General features: G+C 38.7%; 1 protein-coding gene across 13 annotated transcripts in view; it reads right to left on the reverse strand.

The window, feature by feature from the left end:
* Positions 1–375: 375 nt before the first annotated feature.
* mark2a (MAP/microtubule affinity-regulating kinase 2a) overlaps positions 376–25,871 on the reverse strand; it is a 47,528-nt gene continuing 22,032 nt past the window's right edge. For 2 of the 13 annotated variants that reach the window (XM_015604579.3, XM_015604588.3), the window contains exons 3-19: positions 25,024–25,077; positions 24,659–24,707; positions 24,373–24,438; positions 22,962–23,032; positions 21,941–21,997; positions 21,595–21,831; positions 21,378–21,497; positions 18,685–18,823; positions 18,206–18,318; positions 17,723–17,825; positions 17,458–17,603; positions 13,753–13,841; positions 10,580–10,723; positions 6,722–6,982; positions 5,014–5,040; positions 2,966–3,004; positions 376–1,856 (exon numbers count right to left, since the gene is read on the reverse strand). In XM_015604579.3, the coding sequence (XP_015460065.3) occupies positions 1,421–1,856; positions 2,966–3,004; positions 5,014–5,040; positions 6,722–6,982; positions 10,580–10,723; positions 13,753–13,841; positions 17,458–17,603; positions 17,723–17,825; positions 18,206–18,318; positions 18,685–18,823; positions 21,378–21,497; positions 21,595–21,831; positions 21,941–21,997; positions 22,962–23,032; positions 24,373–24,438; positions 24,659–24,707; positions 25,024–25,077 (2,151 nt within the window). In that variant the 3' untranslated portion in view covers positions 376–1,420. The remainder of the gene's footprint in view (positions 1,857–2,965; positions 3,005–5,013; positions 5,041–6,721; positions 6,983–10,579; positions 10,724–13,752; positions 13,842–17,457; positions 17,604–17,722; positions 17,826–18,205; positions 18,319–18,684; positions 18,824–21,377; positions 21,498–21,594; positions 21,832–21,940; positions 21,998–22,961; positions 23,033–24,372; positions 24,439–24,658; positions 24,708–25,023; positions 25,078–25,871) is intronic. The other 11 variants (XM_015604580.3, XM_015604584.3, XM_015604581.3 and 8 more) reach the window with 11 other exon arrangements.

A 25,871-nucleotide genomic window follows, 5' to 3' on the forward strand; every position in this document is an offset into this window, starting at 1 on the left:
TATTATTATTATTATTATTATTATTATTATTATTATTATTATTATTATTATTATACAATGATATGGTAACCTGTCCTCATTATTCCCAAGTTACATGAGAAAAGTCCAGTACAGCCTGCATTTCAGAGGAGTGTAGGAGTTTAACTTAATCTAAACTTTTTAAATTGTTTGCATGTGTGTACTCAAAAGGCAGTAGTCTCATTAAGCATATTTTACCAGACGACTGCATGACCACCAGACTTTAAACATCAGGAAGCCTTTAAGGCAGGGCTGGGGAACTTTGCTCCTGGAGAATGAGGTTAATGCACAGTTTGTGTAGTTGAGTTTTCTCCTAAAAGAAACAAATATTGCATAATTAAAAAAAAGGACAGAACAAACCATTCAACTTTGTTTATTCTTATAATAATATTAATTATCTTCTCCAGAGAAAGGCAACAAAACACAAACTCATTCCAGTGCAGCACATTGAAACCAACCAGCAACTCTTAATTACACTACAATTTACCAATAATTACTTAATTGGCCCTTAATTAGCTTTTGATATATAACCCCTGCAGCAGGAAAAAAAAAAAAAAAAAAACTAATTGTCTGGGCTTAGAGTGCACAGAGGTGATTCACCTCTGGAGCACTGTGGGTTCCAGTCCGCACTTCCATTTCAGATTGGATAAGACACATTGATGTTACTGTGGGATAAAGAATTAGAACCAATTAGAGCACGATGAGTGAACTATGGCTTGACTTAATGTGCCTAGCACTTCAGCCTCAAATACCCATCACTAAGTGTGTACATTCAGTGTGTCAAACCACAAATCTATCACTCGCTTGTGCGCGTTCTCTCTCTCTTGCTCTGTACAACAACAGGTGACCTGGAACTGGAAGTAAGAAAATCAAGTAATGTGGAGCTTTACCATAGTTGGTGGGTTGGAGTTAGGGAGCAGGATATGGGGAATTACAGCGTTTCGAGACAGTAGCTGGATTGAGTTTGTAATACAAGAACCACCAGCAAACAGCTTTCATTAATTACATCAACTTCCTCTCTCCGTCAATATACTCTTTAAACAAAAGACGACTGAAGATCAAGAAGAAAACACAAAACAAGGAACAAACAAAATTCTCACAAATAAAAGACAACAAAAAGTAGGTGAGGGATGATGTGGGACAGAAAACCCAAACCGAGAAACAAAAAAGAAAAAAGAAGGCCCTCAAAACGTCTATACACACAAACCTCCCCCACCAACCTGTCCCGACCCTCCAGTATCATTTACAGTCTCTAATCTCGCCATTGTCGCCCTGTCTCTGATCTCATCACTGTCCGCTGTCCCATGCAAAGTTCCATCTCCTCACCCTCTACCACGTCTGGCCTTGAGCTCCTCATCACAGTTCGGTCTTATCCTCTTCCGTAGATCAGGTGAAAACAGGCTCACAGTTTCAGCTCGTTGGCAATCTTGGAGGCGATGTTCTTGAAGGCAATGGAGGTGCCCGAGATCCGTTTGAAGCGCACCCCGTTGAGGGAGAGGCGGGGCAGCTTGCACACCTCCATCTCCCACTGGACAAAGTCGTCACGAGAAGGTTTTCCTGACATGCAGAGGAGCATAAAGCGCTCGCGGAGCTCATAATCGCAGCTGTTGGAGTCCAGGACTTTGCGGATCTCCTTCATCATCTCGTTGGGCTCCATGGAGGAGGTGGTCTTCATGCTCCAAGTGAAGCGCAGAGAGCGTGGCTTGGTGTCCTTCGCGGACTGGGTGGACGAAGGGGTGCTGGACACGGGGGAGGAGGAAGACACCGAGTCCTTGTTATCGTCACCCGCCGAACCCTGGGTACCCTTCTCCATCTTGTCCGCAGTGCTCAACATAGGTCTTAGAAGGATGTGATGAAGAGGAGATATAAAAAAGGAGAGTGTTAATAAAAGAAAGCAAAAACATTTATCATTAGTTAATCTGAGACTGGCTTGACTCATCCACTGACGACTCAACTGAGCAAAGCTGTGGCATGTAGGGGACTATGGGGCGGAACTGGGCAAGCACAAATCAAACACATTTACCTCACTACCAAACAACATAAAATCCCACTATATGGAAACATGGCTAAATATAAAATCATAATATAAAAAACCAACATTGGGTAGGAGGGGAGGGGACATTATGATGCAAAACTACAATGCAGTCAAACTCAGCACTGTTATCACCTAACGTTATGTACAAAAGCTCCCTAAAGAAAACAGGAAAAAAAAATACCCCAACATGTTCGCCAAAGGGGATTAAATTCTGGCCCCCAGTCTTGTATAGTCTTGCGACTTCCTTGCTCAAAAAAACACCTTATTAACCCTGAAGTCATAAGACATGCAGCTAGGATTGTGTCCCCTGACTTCTGCCATGTCTGATGAAAGCTTAAAATGAAGAAAGCAGTGACATGTGGAGCCTCTTCTGCACTGAATGTGGATATGACTTCTGTTAAGGGTTGCATGACTTGGCATTACCACCAACAGCGCTGTTCACTGTGAGTGGTAAAGCCTTCATTATGTATTCAAGGAATGTAAAATACCTGCAAAACGTCTATATCACCACTTTTATCAGTGGTACGTCAGTTTAGCTGGTATGTTTGAGCACAGAAATCACCAAACTATACTGGACTCTAGTTCTAAATGACCAGAACAGATGAATCATGTTGTACATTTATTGCAACTTGACAAAAAGTCTGACATTCCATTCACCATCACCAATTTAGTACTACATATCTAGTGGTGGTAATTAGTTGAAACCAGGACAATTCAGAGCAAATCAAAAATCAGTAGTAAAACCTGACAAGGGCCTGATTTTCATTTGATTAAACTTGTGTTAAATAATATTAAAAGAACATCCATATTTAAGAGCAAAACTCCAAACAATTAGATTCAAAGTACTGATTGTGAAAAGGTTTGATTTCTTTTTATTTATATCACTGATTATTATTTAATTGATGTCCTCACCTGCTGGCCTCATCTCGACCCTCTCCCTCATACGGACTCCTCAAAGAAAATCGGCACAAGTTTAGTCTTGTATTTATGTTCAATGTACCTTGCCCTATCTAATTAAAGAACATTTATATTGTATATGTGTGACCACAACAGCCTCTGATCTGAGGGCATACTCTTTATATTGTATACAAAGAATTTGCACTTATTAGAATACTTTTAAACATTCAACATGTTCATATATATTAACTGTGTAATGAAGCTTAAACTGGAGCCAAAATAGCTTTAGAACAGTTTAACTGTACTGAAACTGATTTTACTGTATGCATGCCCTTGACATTTGCTTAAAGAGCATTAAAAATACATTTTTTTTTATGAAGAGAGAATTAGAAGGACAAATATCTGCATAGAAAAGGTTAGGAGTGGCAAACCGCTTCCATTTCCTTAAGACGCAACTGCACAGATCGGAGGAAGCACAGGACAGAAAGCATTGTCTTAAGATTCCCTCCACCATACTAAGTGTAGAACCTCCTCTAAAAACTGTCCAAACCTCAGGATCAGCACACACACACACACTGCTAAATGTTTAATACCAGTATGAATTAAAACTCTGTCTGTAGTCTGCATTAAACCATTACTAAAACAAACTAACAAATAATTTAAATAATGATGAAAGCATGATTGGTCATATTACAAGTGTTTAATTTTCTGTTATACAAAAAATAAGAAAATAAATATTGCACATATGCATGTTTCCTACTTCTATATTTACAACAAACTAAAGTGATCAGTGTGTGTACAATAACCTCAGAGGTGGAGGGGAAAGTACCCAGGGCAGCAGCCCCTTAGACAAACGTAGAACATAGACAAAAGCAGCATATCAGTGCCCCACAGGTGGTTAAGTACAGCCATTAGACTATTTGAGTAACAGACCATTCATGAAAAAGAGGGAGGGGAAAAGGCTCATCCTTGAAAGCTCTGGCATTTACACAGAGTCTCACCTACCCTGTCATGACTGCATTCAAATGGACTTATTGATAGAATTACATTTTTAAAATTAACTTAAGGTCTATCAGAATAATGACAATTTAGGGTATCAAAATGCCAGGTACAACAAACTGTAACTCGGGTACGCTGCATTTTCCTATTGTACTAAACTTACGTTACCTAAGTCCAAATCATAGTGTGAAATGAACAATGACTTCTGGATACCATTACAGCCCTAGTTGGGCTCATCACATGTTGTGTTCTGGGCATAAGCATCCATGTCCCATTTCTAGCATCATCATCTACAGGAGTATAAAGCATTAAGGCAGAGTTATACTTCTTTGTCGAGTCAACATAGAGCCTGCAGCATCACCTGCCCAAGTAGGCGGGTGATGCAAGTTGTGTTCTCCGAAATGATTGAGGACCGTCTAATATCACCCAACACAGAACCTCAACTGTACTCTTGTGGCAATCTTCAAACATCTTGTGTAACACTTTTCCAGAAGAGTAGAGGCAGTTACTGCAGCAAAAGTGCAGACAGACTTTCTATTATTAAAACTCCTGATTTGATAAGCAGATGTCTACAAATGTCTGGATGTACAGTGTAGTTTCATCAGGTTTCACAGTAAGGAATCTACGACCTTTGGACGTCCATCACAGTATAGCTTGTTTCTTAACTGCATTGTAGTAGAGTTGCATGAAAACAGCACAGACTGCAGCACAAGGAGACCCTTCACAGGGCCAAACAAACACTGACCAGAGACCACAGGCCAAGACAAAAGAAGAAGCTGAATGAGATGAGTGGAAAGGCACGGAGTTATTCACGGAGGAATAAGGAGCAGGAAGAGATGGCGGAGGAGTGGGCTGGTGATGGAGCGAGCTGGGCAATGGAAGCAGGGCGTTAGTTAATAAGCAAAACCATGGAAAGATGTACAGTCTAATATCTGCCAAAAAAATTAATAAAAAAAATCCCATCAGACCAAGACACATGGGATCACGAAAGGAAGGAAGGAAGGAAGATACAGCACAATAAAATAATGTCTTTGAGTTGACCCAAGGGTAGTGTTATTGCCTACCTTCTGGGGAATCTGAATGAGAGATTTCTACAAGAAAAAAAGGTGGGGAAGAAAAAAGGGGGAAAAGGTATGTTCTCAAATGTGTGGGAAAAAAAAAACGAAGCAAATTTGTAAAAAAGGTATAGAGATTAAATACTCCCAGGCGGCCTGCCAGGAAAACAAGTTACAAAGGGATTACATGGTCTGAGCAATGTGTAGAGCACTTAAGTGTTAGCTGGAGGGCACAGAACAGTGTGATGGAGTTATATCATGGAGTTATGATAACTGGAGTTATGGAGAGCCAATTAAGAATAAACAGAATATGTATACATATAGAATATATATACTGTAGTATTTTTTATTACACAATTAATGAGATTAATCTTTGAGGGCTGGGGGGGGTCCATGTTCATGGTTAGGACCAATGACTGTAGAAAAGAATGGATAGTGCAACATCTCAAAAGTAAAGCCACTACAGGTCTAGAGCCTCTGCTGGCTTGTTGCAGTATGATGTGTAGCTTTGAACAGAACAGCCCATTTTGCACTTCTCCTCTAAATTGTCCTTCCAGTGTCTAATTTCAACAGTTAGGTGCTATGATTGCCATTTGTTATTTTCTCCCAGAAATCAATTGTTAAATCATTGTTCGGCTATATCTTTAGGTCATAGTAGCTTTAGAAAGTGTCAGCAGCAAACAGAGCTGAGTACTGGGACTGTAATTTAATGGAAATGGAATTTGATCAGTAGTAAAATATATAAACTGCAATTTTTCTTTTGAATCATAACATTTACAGTACAAACTAGATCAGAAATTTGGTCTGGGAAAAGGGGTCAGGTCTTCCAAATGAGTAGAATGAGAGAGATCTGACTCGTTTCTACAGCAAAATCAACAACATTTCTATAAAACGGATGCGATCTTAACCATAGTGTCCATCTGTTCCTACAGTCATTGGTTAGGACCATTATTGTGTTTCTCACATCAAAACCCATCCCTGCTCCAACGGCCCTTCATTAAGGACCTGATCTTAGCCACAGAAACGTGTGCCGCTTCAAACCAGCTTGTCCTGAAAAAGGGGAGTACTGCACAGTCAACAGGCCAAAAGGGTTAGCTTTAAAACAACATCCTTCTCATATGACAATTCATGTGAAATAAAACACACAGTAACATTAAAAACTATTTCACAGGACCATTGCACATGCACTTTCCTATTTTAACATAATTCATTATTTAATGTGAAAATAGCCTGGAGTAATTTAGCCTGCAATTCTTTTTACAGGTGGGCTAGTTGAGCTAGAGTTGATTTAGTGCTTATGTTACTCTGAAGGTAAGGTGTAATAAGACCTCCATTAGGGTCAGGCTAAAGGGAGCCATAAAAGAGCTGTAAATACTTCCTCAAATACAATTCCAGACTCTAATATTTACAACACCATATCAGGAGACTTTGATTTCTAACCCTTGTTCTTGGAGCCAAGCTCAGGCTTTTATCCCAACATGATACTGACTTTCACCAAATAGCCGGTGTTCTGTTAAACAACCACACACATGTTCTCAGACTGCGGGCTAAATTAGCTCCAGTGTCTTTTCTGACATTTATAAGGAATGCTCCTTCAAGCATAATATCCCCCTGTCTAAAACAAACCACCACCAATTATCTACCCACATTCAAACTTCATAGCCAGAGCTAGAGTGTCATCAGAGACTCTGCTAAAATCCCATGCATTTGGACTCACCTGCGTACAAATTTAGATGTGAATTTGCTGAAGATGCCTGTACCGGGGCGGCGAACCTGGCTGTTCCCATGGGAGAGGGAGGGGGACGCTGGGGGTCCATTGTAGGCCGAGGCATGCTGGTCTCGTGTGGCTCTTTGCTGGCCTGCGTGGAAAGTGCTTCTGCTCGTCACCCCTCTGGGGAAGTTGGTGCGGTCGGCTGTCGTGGAGCTGCTTATGTTGTGCGTTGAAGGAGATACCACTGGAACCCGCTGTGGGCCGGTGCTGTTTTTTTTGTGTATTTTTTTAACAAACATTTAGTAGACATAAAGAAGACATATTAAAAGGTGCTGACATTGACAAGGTGTTAACATCTGCTTGATAGTGCTGATAGTTATTTAGATATGCATTTTTTTATTCTTAATTTGTCTTATTAAAATATTAGATATTTACTCTGCCTTGATAAATAAAGCAGGATAAATAAAGCAGGATAAATAAATCAGGCATTTTAACCCTGTTTACACTTCATTTCATTTGTACCTAGAATTGTATCCTGGTAAGATTTTAACCACATGCACATTTACACTTGATTGGTGCTAGACAGACTGAAGCCCGATTGCTGTGTGGGACAGAATATGTAAATTGCTCTACCATTGCAATTATTACTAGTGTTTTGTTTGTACATGGAGGAGTTTTGGTTGTCAAATGAGTCTTGGAAAGACAGGTGCTGTCTGTGTTTGTCTCAAACCACCTCCTGATTTGTATCAGTTTTAAATGCGCCTTGGCCTTATTTACACCTGCATTTTTATGTGGCTTGGTCTTACCTGGATATATTCCTGATACTCACTGAAGTGACTCATGAAGTGTTCACAGAGTTCATGTGAAAAAACAGTTTCTACTGTAATGATACGTGTGTGAGTATATACATATATACAGACACATATCTATATATCTCTGGAAAAAAAAATAAGAGACCACTAAAAATAATGGGTTTAAGTGGAAGATAGATGGTCACAAGCCATCAAACCGAGCTGAACTGCTTGAATTTTTGCACCAGTATATGCACCAGTATGCATACAGTTATCCAAAAATCTAAGACGGGTGGAGGAAGAGAACATGCCAATGTGCACAAAAACATTAAAAAACAAGGGTTATTCCACCTTATATTGATTTCTGAATTCTTAAAACTTTATGAATATGAGGTCTGAAAGCTCTGCATCTTTTTTATTTCAGCCATTTCTCATTTTCTGCAAATAAATGCTCTAAACGAAACTATTTGTATTTGAAATTTGGGAGAAATTTTGTTGTTAGTTTATAGAATAAAACAATAATATACCTATAAATAGTAAACTCAGGAAAACTGATTAAAAAAACTGAAGTGGTCTCAACTTTTTTTCAGAGCTGTATATATGTGGCTGCTTTGCTGATGCTACAGTCATTTCTGTTTCTGTTTATATGAAGAATTATATTGGCATATATGTGTAACACAGGTTGTACTAACCATCTGAGAAAACTTCCTCTCTAGTATAGAGGCCAACCATGATTTACATAGAAACCAGCCTTATTTGGATATTAATTTAAGACTGAATGTTAATTCTGACAGAATGAATTCATGCATGCAATCTGGGGCATACTCTCAAATCCAGTGGAATTGAAGTGTAATCCTGGGAGACAGGGGTTTGGTGACTGTGTGCCAGGTCAGCGATTTAATGCCATGTGACCAAGAGTGGCCATGGGCATAAACTCTACTCACCATGTTCAAACCTCTCACAATCCTTACAAGTAAACTATCTTAGGATTTTAACTTCATCAAATATATATATGCATGCACCCAAGTAAAGGCAAACAAACAAAAAACTGCACAAATAAATACAAGACTCAAGCCAAGCCACATTTAAACAAGTATTAGATAGAACCTGTTGATTAGTATGTACAGCAGTGATGTAACTTGGTGGTTATAGCATTCACACAATGGTTTTGAAACTTGAGTTGACTGTGTGGCACAATCTGCAGTAAGACAGGTTTGGGTAGCTTAGAGTGAGTGAGTTAAGATGGAGTTAATATAACAGTGTATTTGGTGTGTCTGTACTAAGGCAGGGTTCTCGTGGGAAAGTAACTGTGGGTAAGATTGACTTGCACCAAGAGAAAAGTGTAATAACGAGGCAGTCTCATCGAACACAGCAGGCTGCAGTTCCTCATCTAAAGCTGAGGCAGGCAGGCAATGATGAGTGTGTGAAATGAGAGGAAATCATGCCCTAGAGTGGTGCAGTCTGAGGACATACTGCACACCACACATGCACAACACATCATAAGCAATGTTATGTTATTTGTAAGTGGAATGGAAGATGTGCTTTCACACTGATTGAGGAGCATTACTCCTTTCTTCTATATAGGAAGGTTTTTCATCTAAGTTTTGCATGAAATTAAATGATCCATAATTTTTTTAAATAAATTTCAGTCTCACTGCTTGACGTACAGAGGATACATTACTATGAACTGTTAATACGCTTACATAATTCGTTTCCCTACTACCTAATACTACCCTATACCACCAAACATTCCCCTAGTCTTCACTATACTATCCCACTGGTGTGTCTGGTTTGTATAAAGCAATGGTGACTCTCAAATCAGTGGGCACAGGTTTGTTGGTGATTAAGGAAATTGTATTGTATGCAATATCACAAAGTATTCTGAGAGTAAAATATATTTTTGTATTTTCTATTCTGTTCTATTATGTATTATTTTGCTTTTAACTATATTTACTTGTAATTGTTTGTTTGCCATTTATATGCATGAACTAAATATGCTGCACTTTTGTTTTGTAGTAGCTTTTTGTTTAATTTTATTGGTTAGATTTTTTTGTATTTTATTACACTTAATATTTAATACAAAATCATGGTCTTGGTAAATTACTGTTTATGAAATCGATTAAATGCTTTTAGATGTGTTTGTTTCTACTGAATAAATGAAATATTTATACAAAATATTTGTATAAAAAGAATATTGTTATTGCAAACAATACTGTAATAATATTTTAGGCCACATATTATGGAATATTTTTCCAACACTGTGCAGCCCTACTACAAAAGGTCTGGCCATGACAGATAGCTTTCCAAAGGTAGCTTCACACATTCTGAAATTTTTGCACGAAAAAATGGTCCTGCACTACTCTTCCTGAACTGTCTGATGTATTTGTACTCCCAGACAGCCATTAAAAATAGCTGTAAATGTTTCTGCTAGAACCAAAGACTGAGTTTAATTTCTCCATTTTATTTGTTAAGGGCCCTGCTCCTAATAATGGTAGCCTATTAACAGAAGTTTATTCAAGTAACTGCATAACTTATTTCCCGTTTGTTTTAATTGTGCCAACGTTTTTAAAAAAAAGCTTGGATGAAAAACCCACCTATAGTTATAAACAGAAATCTTACATTATAAACATTAATTATTTCAATCGGAGCTGAGCAGTAATAGTTTTAGATTAATGTAAAAGCAGATCTACATCATCATGGATTGGTAAGTTTGAATGAAGTTCCAAATGGTTATGTCAGTCAGGTCAGTTAGTTATTATGGAACAGGAATGATGGTAAGTGGAAAGGGATGCAGCATGGAAGGGGTTGCTGAGGCACTGAAGGGATAAGTGATGCACCAGCGTTGTCCTTCTCAGAGCCCAGGTTACACTGACAGCATTTCAGCCATAGGATACATTTTAACAATAGACAAATAGGGGACTTATGTTCCTAAGCTGTGGTCTACCTAGATTTGTAAAGTTACAACTAAAGTTACACTTTCTTCAGTTTTTCTGCCCTGGCTGACTGGCTTTAGTGTCTTCACCAGATCAGCTCTTTGCCTCGGTCCCAAAGGGTGGGCTGAGCTGCCACTTGCCTGGGCCGATGTGCATGGAGGTCTGGGGGGCTGGGGTGGGCCGAGGTGGACAGTGACTTGTGGTGGCGGGGACGGGAGGAGGAAGAGGAAGTTAGGACAGCTGCTGCCGAGGCGGTAGAAGTGCGGGAGCCTGGAGTGCTCAAGCTGGGGGAGAGACATTCACAACAACCCTCTCCTCAAACCCCCTCAGGTTGGGGGGGTGGGAGTAGGGTGAAGTGCACAGGTTAGAGGGAGCGCTGATGAGAAATGGTCACTGGTTGAATGAGGAGAGGTGGATGGGAAACAGGGACCCAAAAACCCAACATATAAAACACTAACATAAATACATAACACAATGCTAATAATGCAGGCTGGTCTTCACTGGCTTTCCGTTTGTTGGCAAATACATACATTAAAACCACATGCTTTATGTTTTTTAACTGATCAGGACACCCCCCCCCAGGACTGCTTTGGAGACATAACGAAACAATTTAGCTCTTATCAAAGATCCAGATCATCTTTTGAGGATTCAGCTTGTACACCATGACCCTGTTTACATTCATATGACTTATAATATTACCAGGATACAATCCAGATAATTAAACACATGCATTCATACCTAAAGGTCAATGACTACTGGTGTTTTGTTTATGAAGTGACTCAAATATATCTCAGGGGACGCCCTAAAGTGATTTAAGTAATCAAAATTTTAATCGTTGCATTTACACTTCCATTTAAATGTTGCTTGGCCTTATCCAATTCTAATCCTGATACTCAAGACAAACAAATATATTTGGTGTCAAAAGAGAGGGTCTATGAGAACCAATGGTTGTTTTGTTTTCCCCTCAATAATTAACATCACATTCACATGATCTATAAGTGGACTTAATGTTTTGGCTCATTGGTGTGTATACTCAGCAAGGATTTGAGAACATCAAAAAGTCAAAATGAGGACAAACTTGCATTATCTCAGCAGAGCAATTACACTATGAAAAGCAAAGCATTAAAATCAAATCATGAGCCTAATAAGCTTACACTTCAATAGTTTGGTTATTCATTAAATAGGTTAATTAGGGGAAATGGATGATAATGCAATCACTGGCATAATCTGGAACAGAATGATTTACATATGAAAAGCAACAAGAAGGCTAGAAAGCTGGGGGAAAAAAATGCAGAATTTGTATTTTAATGGAAATTAGTGTACATGTATGTGTTGTGCGTGCATGGACGTGGTCAGAGTGCGGACAGTAAAACCAAACAGCAATCCTGTTCACTGCACTACTTTCAAAACCATCTTTCTAAAAAAGGTGCCACCATTGGCGAAATATATACTGGCTGTTTGGCCATGCATTCATGTTTGCAATATGGCCAGTTGTCTACAGGAACGCATGGCCAAACAGCCAGTATATCTCTAGTCTATGAGTAAACACATGAGTGTTAAACCAAACATAGATGAAAAGCAGATCATGCTATCTCTCGTACATGTGCATTATAACCAAGTGCGTGGGACACAACGAGTGCCGTCAGTACTTATGCTACTTTAAAGACATCTTTACAGTATCGTGGTGACATTTTCTTCATTCAGCATTCTGCCGGCACTACAGCCCATGAGCACACGTATAGAGCCATGCTGCTACTGTTGCTCTTTCCTCTTTCTGTCCATCTCTGACCTGGCTGCAGGAGCTGCCAGCATCTCTAAGCCCAGATTAGGCAAAGGGAGCTGTGTAGATCAGGGTCAGTCTTGTAATAAGACCTAAATGTGTGTCAATGTTTACAGCACTTGCTTTAATAAGAGCTCGTCACCACAGCATGAAGCCACTTTAAAGGAAGTGAGATGTCACTGCTACTGGTGTCTGATCTCTTATCAGGGTCTCACGAGACACTCGTGCTGATTCTCATCAACTGAGAAATTACTAAATATTTCAGATACAAGCTGTTCTGGCAGCTACATGAATGTATAATACCAGCGAAGGGGGTGATGCTTGAGATGATCTTAGAGTTTCCACAAAAAGATATATATCTTATAAACCTTCAGGCAAAAAATAAAAAATAGCACAAAGTAGCTGTTGGAATTGAATGAAATGTAATGATGACCTGTCAGTGATTATAATTTTAAAGTTTGTCCATTGTCAGATTCCAAACAAAACCTGGGTTCATCACTTAAGATTATACTGTTCCAGACTGTAAAAGGTCAGATTTCTCATTCATGAGGCTAACACAAACAATGGTGACGCCATCTAATAGACAGCCTAGATGGCCACAATTAGATAAAATTACCATCTTTTTCTTTTTAAGTCGGTCAAATGTCTTTAAATAAGTTGTAGTTGGAGTTCAGTCCACCATTCAACAATCTTTCACCAAGTGGTACACTACCCAAAAGTGGCCTTTGAGAGACTTTTTATGTATAGGAAAAATTGGGCTCTATATTGTGGCAAGAGTCTAATCAGACCACATCTGTAATTATTCACATATCTGCCTGAGACAAAAACCTCATGCTGAGCAATGCTCAAGGATGCGTTTATTATTTTATCAGTGAGTAATTTCAAATGCAAGCTGTCCGGGCAGCTATATGAGCCTGTACTTCAGCATAAATAATAATTCCAACTCATGGTGTGATGCCTGAGACAGGTAAAAAAAATAATAATAATAAGCCTTTTATATTTTCCAGTACCTGCTGCCATCAACATTACCATAATGCAGCATGTTTTCCACAAGCAGTGCATAACAAGCACAGCTAGAGTCATTTTTTCATTATTATTACTAACAGCCACTGAATTTTCAGAGGTGGTTTAGATGACACTTGGTCTTTAGCATTTTAATACCCCTAACTCCCGAAGGTGCTGTAAATCCTGCAGCGAAGATTTCAGCCTCATGCTGCGCTAAAGCAGGAGGCCAAATGCGTGCGAGTGTGTGTACATAACGGGATTAGGTTTCCCATGCTGGCACAGTGGCAGCCAGACTGGGTCAAGAGCAGCTTGTCACTTCACTGCAAACACTGCAGTCCACCCACACACACAAACACAGTCTCAAATACAGTATATGGTGCACATGCAACGTCCAAAAACAGGCTAATTTTCCATTGAAGCTAGTGTATATGTGCACACCAATGCAACATTGTTAATCAGACTGTGTGTGTGCATGTATCCTTCTGCTTCACTATTGTGTGTGTGGACACTGGATGTGTGTTTGTATACCTGTCTTTGCCGTTTTGCACACCCAAAGTAGCTCTCTCAGCTACAGGCGAGCTCCTTCCACGACTTGTACCGGTAGAGAGGATGCTGTTCTGTACAGCACAGAAAAACAAAGAAATCAATGTCAGTATTAAAGGTTGTAATAATAAACAGCTCTGGAAACAAAATAAGAGACCACTTAAAAATGATGAGTTTCTTTGATTTTACCAAATTGAAAACCTCTGGAATATAATCAAGAGGAAGATGGATAATCACAGCCCTCAAACCAAGCCGAACTACGTAAATTTTTTGAACCAGAAGTGGCATAAAATTAACCAAAAGCAGTGTGTAAGATTGGTGGAGGAGAACATGCCAAGATTAAAACCTGTGGTTAAAAACCAGGGTTATTCAACCAAATATTGATTTCTAAACTCTTAAAATTTTATGAATATGAGCTTGTTTTCTTTGCGTTATTTGAGGTATGAAAGCTCTGCATCTTTTTTTGTTATTTCAGCCATTTCTTATTTTCTGCAAATAAATGCTCTAAATGACAATATTTTTATTTGGAATTTGTAAGAAATGTTGTCTGTAGTTTATAGAATAAAACAATGTTTATTTTACTTAAACATATACCTATAAATGGCAAAATCAGAGAAACTGATTCAGAAATTAAAGTGGTTTCTTAATTTTTTCCAGAGCTCTAGATCAAGACAACACACTGCAATACAATGTAAATGCATTATATATATATTTTTGAAACTTAATGACACTGCAATGTTTGGACCAAAACCAAAAAGCCAAAATAATAAAAAAAAAGACTGGACTGAAGAGAAATTATACAAAAGAACATAATACAAAAGACTTCATAATAAAAGTCTCCTTTTGGAATTACGATGCAAATCATATTTTTGTACAGCTAAATATAGCACAACCAATATACAGGTGCTGGTCAACGAATTAGAATAATTTGAAATAGTGCAATCATGAAATTCTTTGAATGCATTTTTTGTGCAGAAAGCAAATCAGGTGTTCACCGCACCTGTCCTACTCGTTAGACTAATCACAGAACTCGTTACCTGGAAAAAAATTTGCTCAGCTGAGCTTTCCAAAAGGCCCATTTAGGCCATTTAACTGTGACACTGTTGTTTTATTGAATTAGAATAATGGAGAAACCGTTTCATTGAATTAGAATAAATGCTCGAATTTTTGTTTTCTGTGAAGAGTGTTCACTGTGCAGTATAAAGTCAGGGTTGAGTAGAATTTCTAAGTTGTAAAATCAATCATGGGTAAGCAGCGCGACCTCTCAACCGGAATAGTGGCTCAAATTCAAACCCTTCGCCAACAAGGCTTGACCCAAACTAAAATTGCTGAGCAGCTCGGCATCAGCCAGTCTTCCGTCTGCAAAGCTCTCAAGAAAAACTGCAGCAAGCGCACCAACTGTTCCGGCGTCCGAAAAACTTCTGCTCGCGACAACAAGCAGCTGAGAAAGATCGCAGTCAGCAACCGGTTCAAGTCCACTTCCGAGCTCACCGACTTGTGGAACAAGCAGACCGGCGCTGACGTCTCCAGATCAACCACTTACCGTCGTCTGCACGAACTCGGCTTCAAATCTCGCGTTCCAGCAGTAAAACCGATGCTGAACAAGAAACAAATGGAGAAACGGCTGAAGTGGGCCAAAGAACACGGCGAGTGGACTGCTGAAGACTGGCAGAAAGTGGTCTTCAGTGACGAATCACGCTTCTGCATCTCCTTCGGTGACCAAGGTCCTCGTGTCTGGCGTCGTGGTGGCGAAACCTACAACCACGAGTGCGTGAAAAGATCCGTCAAGTTTCCCCAGAGCGTTATGGTCTGGGGATGCATGTCCGCTCGAGGTGTAGGGAAACTCTGCTTCCTCAAGAAGACTGTCAATGCTGCCGTATATCAAGATGTTCTGGAAACGTTCCTGATTCCGACTGTTGAGGAACAGTTTGGTGAAGAAGACTTCATTTTTCAACAGGATCTTGCACCGGCTCATGCGGCAAAGTCGACCAAAGATTGGTTCACTAAAAAACAGCTTGAAGTTTTGGAATGGCAGGCCAACTCGCCTGACCTCAATGTCATTGAAAACCTTTGGGCCATCGTCAAGCGGAAAATTCGCGACAGAAAGCCTACTACGCTGGACCAACTGAAGCAGAACATCGCCACTGCCTGGGAAGCTGTGAGTGCGGAAACTTGCGACAAGCTGGTCAAATCGATGCCGCGGAGACTTCAGGCAGTCATACAAGCCAAGGGGGCAGCCACAAAATACTGAGAAAGTGATGATTGTAATTATAATAAAAATTATTCTAATTCAATGAAACGGTTTCTCCATTATTCTAATTCAATAAAACAACAGTGTCACAGTTAAATGGCCTAAATGGGCCTTTTGGAAAGCTCAGCTGAGCAAATAGTTTTCCAGGTAACGAGTTCTGTGATTAGTCTAACGAGTAGGACAGGTGCGGTGAACACCTGATTTGCTTTCTGCACAAAAAATGCATTCAAAGAATTTCATGATTGCACTATTTCAAATTATTCTAATTCGTTGACCAGCACCTGTAAGGGAATATGAATAAAACAAGGCATTTATAAATAATAGACCTATGTTTGACCCCTTTTTCACTTCACATGACTAATATAGATTAGATTGGAAGCACACACTTTTACACCTGGTTGTCAAATGCATCTCTGGTTACTGAAATCTGATCTGACTGCTGTGTGGCACAGAATATGTAAATCCACCCGTTTTGCAGCAACCAGTTGTTTATCTGTTTAGCCTATTCCTGTGGAGTGCTAAAGAAAACTACAGTTTTACAGGCCATTGTGCACTATTCCAAACTTAAGGGATAGCAATAACTGTGGAAGTTCAGGCTGATGAGAACGTGACCATTCAGACTGATTAACTCAGCAATAACATACAGCATGGGGAAGAGTTTTGGCTGTTGACAGAAGATTTAACACGGCTATAACATGGTTTCAAATGCGTCTCAGACCACCTCCTAAAGTGGTTTGAGTGATCAGATTTGTATCAGTTTTAAATTAGCTTTGAGTAGGTTTACAGTAATACAACTTCAGCTGCTTTTGTTGTTCCCCTACAGAAAAACAAATCTGGTTTGTTTGCTTCAGAAGTTCAAAAGAAGGACAAACTGTTGTGTATTCCACAGTTGTATTATTTTCCAATATGTTAAATTTAGCAGCTAATACAGAGCAACTGTATACAAATTATATACAGAATGCAAAATATGGGCTGCCTAACCGTTTGACAAAGCCTGTATATCCAAAATGACAGGTTGTGGAATGGCATAAAATATGTACAAAAAAGCACAAACATGCATACAAATTTATAACATGAAGCACTGTTATAGCTGAAGCTGTTTTTCCCTAAAATGTATGGTTGAATTCTAAAGTATGGTTTTACACAAAATGTGATCTAGGTTTTAAACCTGATTACATAGTAGAAGAGGTTCTGACAATTGTAGGTGGATAACAAATGTGCATGTGTCACCAAATTCAATGCATACACAGACATTCTAGCTAAAGAATGCCATATTGGCATGAACTTAGTCTAAATTGAAGTTTTCTATCAAACATACTGATAGCCACCCAGCTACATTTCTCAGCTCTACAGGGGGTTATGATTATAACACTGTAGTCATGGCAAGCACACTGCCATGCAGTGGATTGTTGTCCTGTATAAAATGTATGAGAACTCACGGTGGAGGGGGTCGGGGTTTTCTTGCGGTCGCCCGTAGTCAGAGGACTTGGGGGAACTTTAACGGAGCTGCCTGAGCTTTTTCTCCCGTATTCTTCGGCTGCATGCTTACTATCCCCCTGGGAGCGCTTGGATGTAGCAGACGAACCTACAGCAATAAAAGCAGTGGAACAGACACAAAAGAGGAGCAAAAATAAGCATCAGACAGCTGAAGAATTAAAATACAAATTTCAAAAGCTTCTCTGCGGTGAGCTAAATTCATCTTACTTTGATCTGTAGATCTGCGGGACTTCTGATTGGAGGTACTGCGCTGTACCGCATTGCTCGTGAGGTCAATGCCTGGCCTGGATTTTGTTGTGATTTCATCCAGCTGAGAAAGACCAAAAAATACCATTAGTACAAAATCTCAAGTCCAAAAACATGGAGATAAGGTACACTGGATTACGGTGGACGGTTGTTTCTGGTTGAAAGTACGCTGTGCGCTATTGGCTGCCACTTCTCACCGGTGTGTGGATAAGTGCTGAGTATAAATGGTTGTGTGTAAAAACGTAATTGTCCTGCGTCCTTGGGTTTCACAAAATGCACTTTCTATAAGTGTAACTTTATTCATTTGTTATTTCCAACTGGAGATCATCTGCCCATCTTTGCTTCAGCAAACACTTCTTATTTCATGGATACTGCTTTTGCATCAAATCATGATTGATGATTTATCATACATATACCACTCCCAACTTTTTTCATGAATCATACCTCTGAATTCCTGTAGTCCAGTAATAAGTATGTTGCCATTATTTCATCATATTTCTGGTTGACAAGAGAGTCCTGTATCTCCTCTTGAGAGTATCCCATCTGCAGCATAATGTCTAGAAAGGCAAGACAGGAACAGATTGGATGCGATCAAAAGCAAGCATTCAAAGACCTAATTAAGTCAAAATAAATTACGGGTGGCAGTACAACAAAAAAAAAAAATCAAGACACAAGCATTATTCTACACATATAAAGAACACTAAGCAGACAGAACACTCAAACAAATGATTAGCATACAGATGGACAACAAAATACACCAACACAAACACCAGTAGGTTAGTTTAACTCACAGAAAATGCCTTCAAATCTGCACCTGTAGGGATTAATCCCAGCACCAAGTGACTAAACCACCACCCTCCTCTTTCTGTCATTTTCCCCTCCCCATAATCCCCCAGGCCACTAACACCAGACGTCTGCCCCACCTCGCTTCCAACCCCCTGCACTGCTGGGGTGCTGACCTGTCCTCTTGGGGTCCTTGTAGTCGGGCTGGGGCTCTATGTAGGGCTTTAGCTCCTCCTCTTCATAGCCCACATTCATCCACCGGTCCTTCATAACCTGCTGCTAGACATAAACAGAAAGAGGGGCAGAGACAGCAAGGATTATAACTATAAAAGATGGAGAACAACCAATCTAGTAACTTAGTGACCATGTGGACTAAAGAGGTCTTTTTTTCTCAGATTTCATGTTTTGTCAGGTCAGCTTCATTTTGTCTGTTAATTTACACCCATTCCTGTATATCAGGCCTGCAAAACAATTTTAAAAAAGTTAAGACGGAAGCAATTTAGGGCTAGTACTGAGTTTATTAAAAAAGGAATTGTGATTTCAAACAGGTCATTGTTATGATTTTAGTATCCACATAAGGTTGAGTCTTTAAGTAGCGTTTAAAAACGAATTAATTAATTAAAAAGTACTGAAAGAAATTTGTATACTTTTTTACAGTGCATAAATAGGGCTGGGCGATATGGAAAAAAATCTTATTACGATATAGTTTTTCATATCAGCCGATATCGATATGTATCACGATATAAATCAAATCACTTTCTGTTACACTTAAAGGTTTCTATTTTTACTCAGAAGTGACAGAATAAGGGAGTTATGGACAAAATCACTAGCAGGCTCAGAGCCTTGTGGACAGACACTAGGATGTTAACATCTTGCCAGGTGGGTACAGCTTTTAAATTAATTTTAAAAAGGGGACAAATATATAAACTAAAAAATATGTAAGACCCTTTACATTATATGTCTGTTTAATTTAAATTGCAATAACACTTTATTTATTTTTATAAAATTATATTTAATCAAAAGATCATTCCCCTCCCTGAATGCAGGCAACTACATAAAGCAAAATACAAGAGTATATCACAGTGTTCATTTTGACAGGTGATTTTGATACAGTCTTAGTCTTTTCACTAAAATGTATAATAGTTTTAGTTACATTTTAGTCTATCGGATATTATTAGTTTTAGTCAGATTTCAGTCTAGTTTAATTTTGGTCATATAAAAAGTATGTATTACATATGTTTTACTGTTTTTCTATTTTCTATTTGTTGTAATTTTAGATAATTTACTGCTTATGTTTTTTTTTAAATAAGAGCCTTTAGTTTTTTTTTCATTTAAATTAAGCTAACATTTAAATATTTAAAAAAAAAAGTGGCCTATAATGGAGGTGGGAGGAATAAAGTCAAGTTTCTGAAATGATCCACTTCTACTGCAGTACAGATTTATACTAACATTACTGGCTTTCAGTAGACTAGACTTACATTACTTAAGTGTATTTAAAACTCCAGTTCAGTAACAGCAATGTTTAGCTCAGTTCAAATACAGCTAGACAGATTATATAATCTTCTGTATTTAGTAAAATATCCAGCATAACAGACTCTCTATCTGTTAAAAACTATAAAACACAAAGACAGAGGAGAATGCTGCCCTCAGGGTTTTCTAACAGAAACAGTGAGAGTTAGGAAAAAAGATGGAAAGTGCTTCCTTTCTGTGTGTTTATATACTAACCCCTCACTCGTGCTGAAGTTAACCTTAATTTACACGAAACGTGGATTAACACGGCTAACGTGCGTTACCCATTAGTTTATTAGAATGTAAAAAGCAGTGAAAGCATCTTAGCTAATGATGACAGATTGCACAGATCCCTTTTACACCTAAACATCGCTAACTTTAAACTGGAGACAAGCTAATCTAACTAGCAGCAAACAGAGCAGCGTTTACCTGCCTTCAGAAATCTGAACAAGCTCACCTCTCTAAATATCTTGGAGACGCATGCCTCATATTTAAAAGGTGAGTTTTCCAGTGTAGCGCCGCTGAATAGTATAAATGAAGTTTATCCAGTAAATGGGAGAGAAGGAGCCGCTATGTGAGGAGTTCAGAGTGGAGGGGCTCGGGGGGTGGGGCGGAGGGGGATGGTGGAGAGGGGAGGGGAGGGGTTGTACTGGGCTGAGCAGCAGTTCAGCGTGCTGCCTGATCTCGTGCTGCGCCTTTTCACAACGCTACTTAAACGGGAAATAGAAAATTTAGTTTATCGAATTTCTCGCCCCGACTTATCGCGATATATAGTTTCCTCGATAACTATCGATATCGTTTTATCGCCCAGCACTATGCATAAATATATTTCATTACACAATTTATTTAGAGAAATTTCAGTGCCTTAAGGGTGCAAGTCTAACCTTTCTTAAGTCTAGAGGTGACATGAACTGTTTTGGGGTAAAAGGCATCTGGGATGGTCCATCACACAGTGGAAATGTGCACTGTGGTCAAATCAATCAAGACCATCCAGACTGTAAATCAGTATAAAAAAAAAATATATAAAAAAAAATCCAAGCAAGGCTTTTTACAGTATGGATTTGTGTCATACTGTGTAATACCAGCATTCATGTAGAAATGTAGAGATGGCTGTTCTTTGTTAACACACAAAAATAAAGTTGACAAAACTAAACATTAAAAACCATGGGATCATACTGCATGTAATAAAATAAAAATATATGTACAAAAAAATGAATAAATAAATAAAAACTTAGTTAAATTAGCTTCCAGTATCACATATACACATATCTAAACCAGCAGATGTTGCCAGGACTGAGAGCATCAGGTAAATACCAGTACTAACCTCAAGACTGCCTCTCTTAGTTGGGTTGAGAATAAGGAATTTCTTCAGTAAGTTCTCACAGTCTGTGGACATGTAGAAGGGGATTCTGTACTTGCCTCTTAGAACTCGCTCACGCAGCTCCTGCAAAACAAAGTCAAACATCATTCACAACAAGCCCAGTTAGATTGTCATTGTTAGTTCAAGTTAATAAGCTCTTCTTCAAAACACTTAAGCTTACCTTTAAGTTCTGCCCATCAAAGGGCAATGATCCACTGACCAGTGTGTACAGGATGACTCCCAAACTCCAGACATCCACTTCTGGGCCATCATACTTCTTCCCCTGGAAGAGCTCTGGCGCTGCGTATGGAGGGCTTCCGCAAAACGTGTCCAACTTGTTGCCCAGAGTGAACTCATTACTGAAGCCAAAGTCAGCAATTTTAATGTTCATATCTGCATCCAGGAGCAGGTTTTCAGCCTGGGCACAATCGAACCATGGAACATCTTAACACCCTTGCTTAATTCAAACAAGTTTAGAGATAAATCAAATCTATCATTCTGAAGCTAAATGGGAATGAAAAGCTCACCTTAAGGTCTCGATGGACAATGCACTTCTGGTGACAGTACTGCACTGCGGAAACAATCTGTTAACAGACACAAATGCAGAATGAGACAGAACCATACAATCAGCCGTACATAGCAATAAAAAAAAAAAAAAAAAAAAACACAAAACAAAACAAACATAACAAACAAGTACAGTCTCCGAATATTTGTAACTATTAAAATTCATTGGTCTTTTTATTGCATCATTATTGTATATTTATGTCAGCAGCATTCTTAAAATTACAATTTTTTTTTTATCATAATTATTACTGGCACAATATACATCCCATTAAACAACAGCCACTGTAAACAGGCCTATGGTGTTTGTTGCAAGGGTGGGGGTAGGACTACATGGCCCTCAACAGATTTTCAGAGGCTCACTCCAAATTGTGGAAGGATTGTGGGAAATCAAAGCAAGATGGTCGTGCAAGTCCGAAAAATGTGACATTTTACTTAAAAAAAAAAAAAAAAATAACTATTGCATTATCTGTTTGTTTGGTGTAGTTTCAAAGCATTATGGCCCTTCATTGTCTTTAATGTTTAGAGTTATCAACTGCTGGTATTATGTCTCGGTAGAAAAAAATCCAGTTCCACCTTAAAAATGGTGCACAGCAGTTACACATTCTGGCACCTGAGGCAGCATCATCATTTAAGGTGGAATGGGACAATCTGAACACTGAGTTAGTGAATAGCTGAGTAAAACTTCTCATCACTGAGGAATCAAAAGTGGATGATAAATGATTGTAGCATCCTTTTTAAGAGATATGATGAAGTAAGGCTGGTGAACTTTACTAATCCTCTGCTATCACAGTAGAATGGAAGAGTCACCAACAGAGCACTGCTAGTAGCTAAGAACTGCATATTGGAAGTGTCAGAACAACTCATCACATCTGTTTGAAGGGTTGCCCCATTTCTAAGTGGAGCATTTCACATGAAAACAAGGGGTATGGGTAAAAACAAGGCCCAGGGAGTTTGCTCAAACTAAACACACACACACACACACACCTGTCTGAATTTGGCTCGTGCTTCTTTCTCTTTCATTCTGCCGTGGGCAACCAGGTAATCAAACACCTCTCCTAAAGAACCAGGAGCGAGAGAAAATGAAAACAGTCAGATGTGGATAATTATGTAGCACAGAGATCCAAATGGACAGCATGTACACAAAGCCAAAAGAAAGCTAAAAGGGCTTGCTGACTGCAGAGCACAACAACTAAAGTCACCACCTGAGTATCTTGTATGGAGATCCACTAAACATGGAAACGAGAAACATTGAGCGTAGTTGGGTTGGAAACTTAAAACTGGAAAGAACCATTCATATTTGCTGTCCCTGTTGGTACTTTGTCATGTGGGATGGACAGATTTATACCTAATTTAAACACAAAAGTGAATACAATTCATGTTGAAAGATTTAACAGTCACAGCCCACATGCTTCTATCTGTTCTTTACATTGGCTAATGGATGGATATTAAGCAACAAAGCTATTAGAGGGCAGTCAAACATTTCGAACACTAAAACAAACGTGATGAGGTGAAGAAGGTAATGAATACTGTATTGCATTAACATTAGAGGTTGTTTGATGTCAGGGATGGGAATGAAGTTCCACTAAAATATTCTAAGCATTTTACACTATTCATTTCAAAACATTTCCAAAAAAAGACTTAGCTAAAGACTCTGAACAGTTTTACCACAACTGTTTTTGTCAAAACGTTATCGGTGTTTTACAGCCATCAAAACAAAAACATGTCCCACTTTTAACATTGTAGGATATTGTTAACATTACACGTGGTTAGCATTATACGCAGTACCAGTTTAATATCAATACATTATATGTTATCCGCAGATTGAAGTTGTCTTACTCTGTGTACAATTGATTTAATGACACACAGACAGACACACTTGCTAAACTGTATAATACTACTGCTTTTACTACTGTACTAGTGTTAAATTGTGGTGCAGCCATTCTTGATTCTGAACTAAGAGTAAATAAAAATCCCCCAAATTCGGAGTAGGAACTTTTTTAGGCATTGCACCTTAAATTTACTATATGGAACTTGAAAACTCAAGACATCCCAGTTCAAATGGAACTCAGCATTACTACATAAAAGACCAAGGGGGCTTTTTAACTGTGCAAACGGCTGTAAACAGTGTAAAAAAAGGTTTTGCTATAATTTTATTATTTTCTGTCAGTGTTTTTTCTTCATCATGTCTACTTTGCAGTTGTGGCCAAAATGTGCCACAACAATTTGCACTGGTGCCGTTCCATTCTGTCCATATCTGTAAGCTTTTAAAGAATTTGCATCAGTATGGACAAAACAAACGCTTAAAATTATGCTCAATATTAGGGGACAGAAATCTGTCCGCTAATTTTGTGCATAAAATAAGCCTTAAGAAGGAGAGATGAGGGAAAGCTCTGACCTCCACTGGCATACTCCATAACCAGGTAAAGTGTCTTCTCAGTCTCTATCACTTCAAATAATTTCACTACATGGGAAAGAAGAAAGAATTAAATGTCATTATTTATTTTTTTATAGTTTTATTTGCATGTAAAGTGACACTTTAAAAAGCTGATATTTAGAGCGTTCAATATTTTGCTACAACAACAAAAAAATAGCATACAAAACTTTACAGGTACAATCAAAAAAATTCTCAATAATATTGGCTAAGCAACTTTACGTCAATCTGTCCTATAAGCAAAGCTTACCAATATTTGGGTGATTCAACAGCTTCATGATCCTCACTTCCCTAAATAACTGGGGAAACAAGAGAGACAGAAACTGGTGCTTGATGTGCAGAAGATACATCATATCATTTTTCTGTTTGTGTGCACAGGGCAAGGATTCCACCCACCCTAAGTTCTAACCCAACCCCTCACCACAGGAAGCAGTTGAGTCTAATTTGCTGTAATTAACTGCCTCTCCGCAGAATAAAAGTGTTTCCAGCAAGAGGGAGATGCTGGAGTAGAGGTCCTGATATGAGAATGTGGAGACATGTACCACCAAAGAAACTGGAGTGTTTTGAGCAGCTCATTCTTTTTTTGAAATCAAGTGTCAAAATATTTTATTTTACCTTTTGTAGACTGGAGGAGTTGAGCTGAGTCTTGTCTATAATTTTCACAGCCACCTGAACAACAGAGTAGAAAAAACAGGGTTTAAAAAAATAAATAAAAAACAAATAACTTAATTTGCCATAAAGTAAATAAAGAAGACAAATCAAAAAGATCCAATAATCATTAAATATATCCAAGTGTCAATGAAAAAAATAATAGCATCTGTAGCTACCTCTGCAGTATGGCTTGTCTTGGTACCTTCAATAATTTAACATTACAAAACAAAGAATATATGTGGAAAAAAGAACTGTGTGTAATCTGAAGCAAAAGCCTGAAACTACAGCATGACGTCAGATCTGCTGAGCTTACTACAGATTGCAATCTAAGGTCTAATCTAAGGAAACAATCCACCATGCCACAAGGAAATTACAGAGCGAGTCTCCTTCTACGCACATACACACTCTAAAAACATATGGGGTGTGTGTTACACTGAATTTACACTTCTTGGTCTCTTAATGTAACTTGTATCTGTACTGGATCCGAAAAAGATTGTAAGCACATGCATTCACATTCTATTTGACACTTTGTAGTTAATTACATCTTTAGTTAGTCGGATTACAATCTGAATGGTATATGCAAATCCACTCATTAAGCAGCAAACAGTCGTTTATGGTTTAACTTACGGTATGTTGATTGCTGTCTCAAAATGTATAACTTTACATGCCATAGAGCACTTCTTTAAGCAGAAGACAGAACAACAACCTCAGCCCATCAGTGGTGAGGAGAAAACTGTTTAAACTGATTCAGCTCAGTAGTGACATTTGCCATAGGGAGGAGTTTTGATTGGACTAAGAGGAGTTTTGTTAAT

This window comes from Astyanax mexicanus, chromosome 17, assembly GCF_023375975.1.
Source record: "Astyanax mexicanus isolate ESR-SI-001 chromosome 17, AstMex3_surface, whole genome shotgun sequence".
NCBI lineage: Eukaryota > Metazoa > Chordata > Actinopteri > Characiformes > Acestrorhamphidae > Astyanax > Astyanax mexicanus.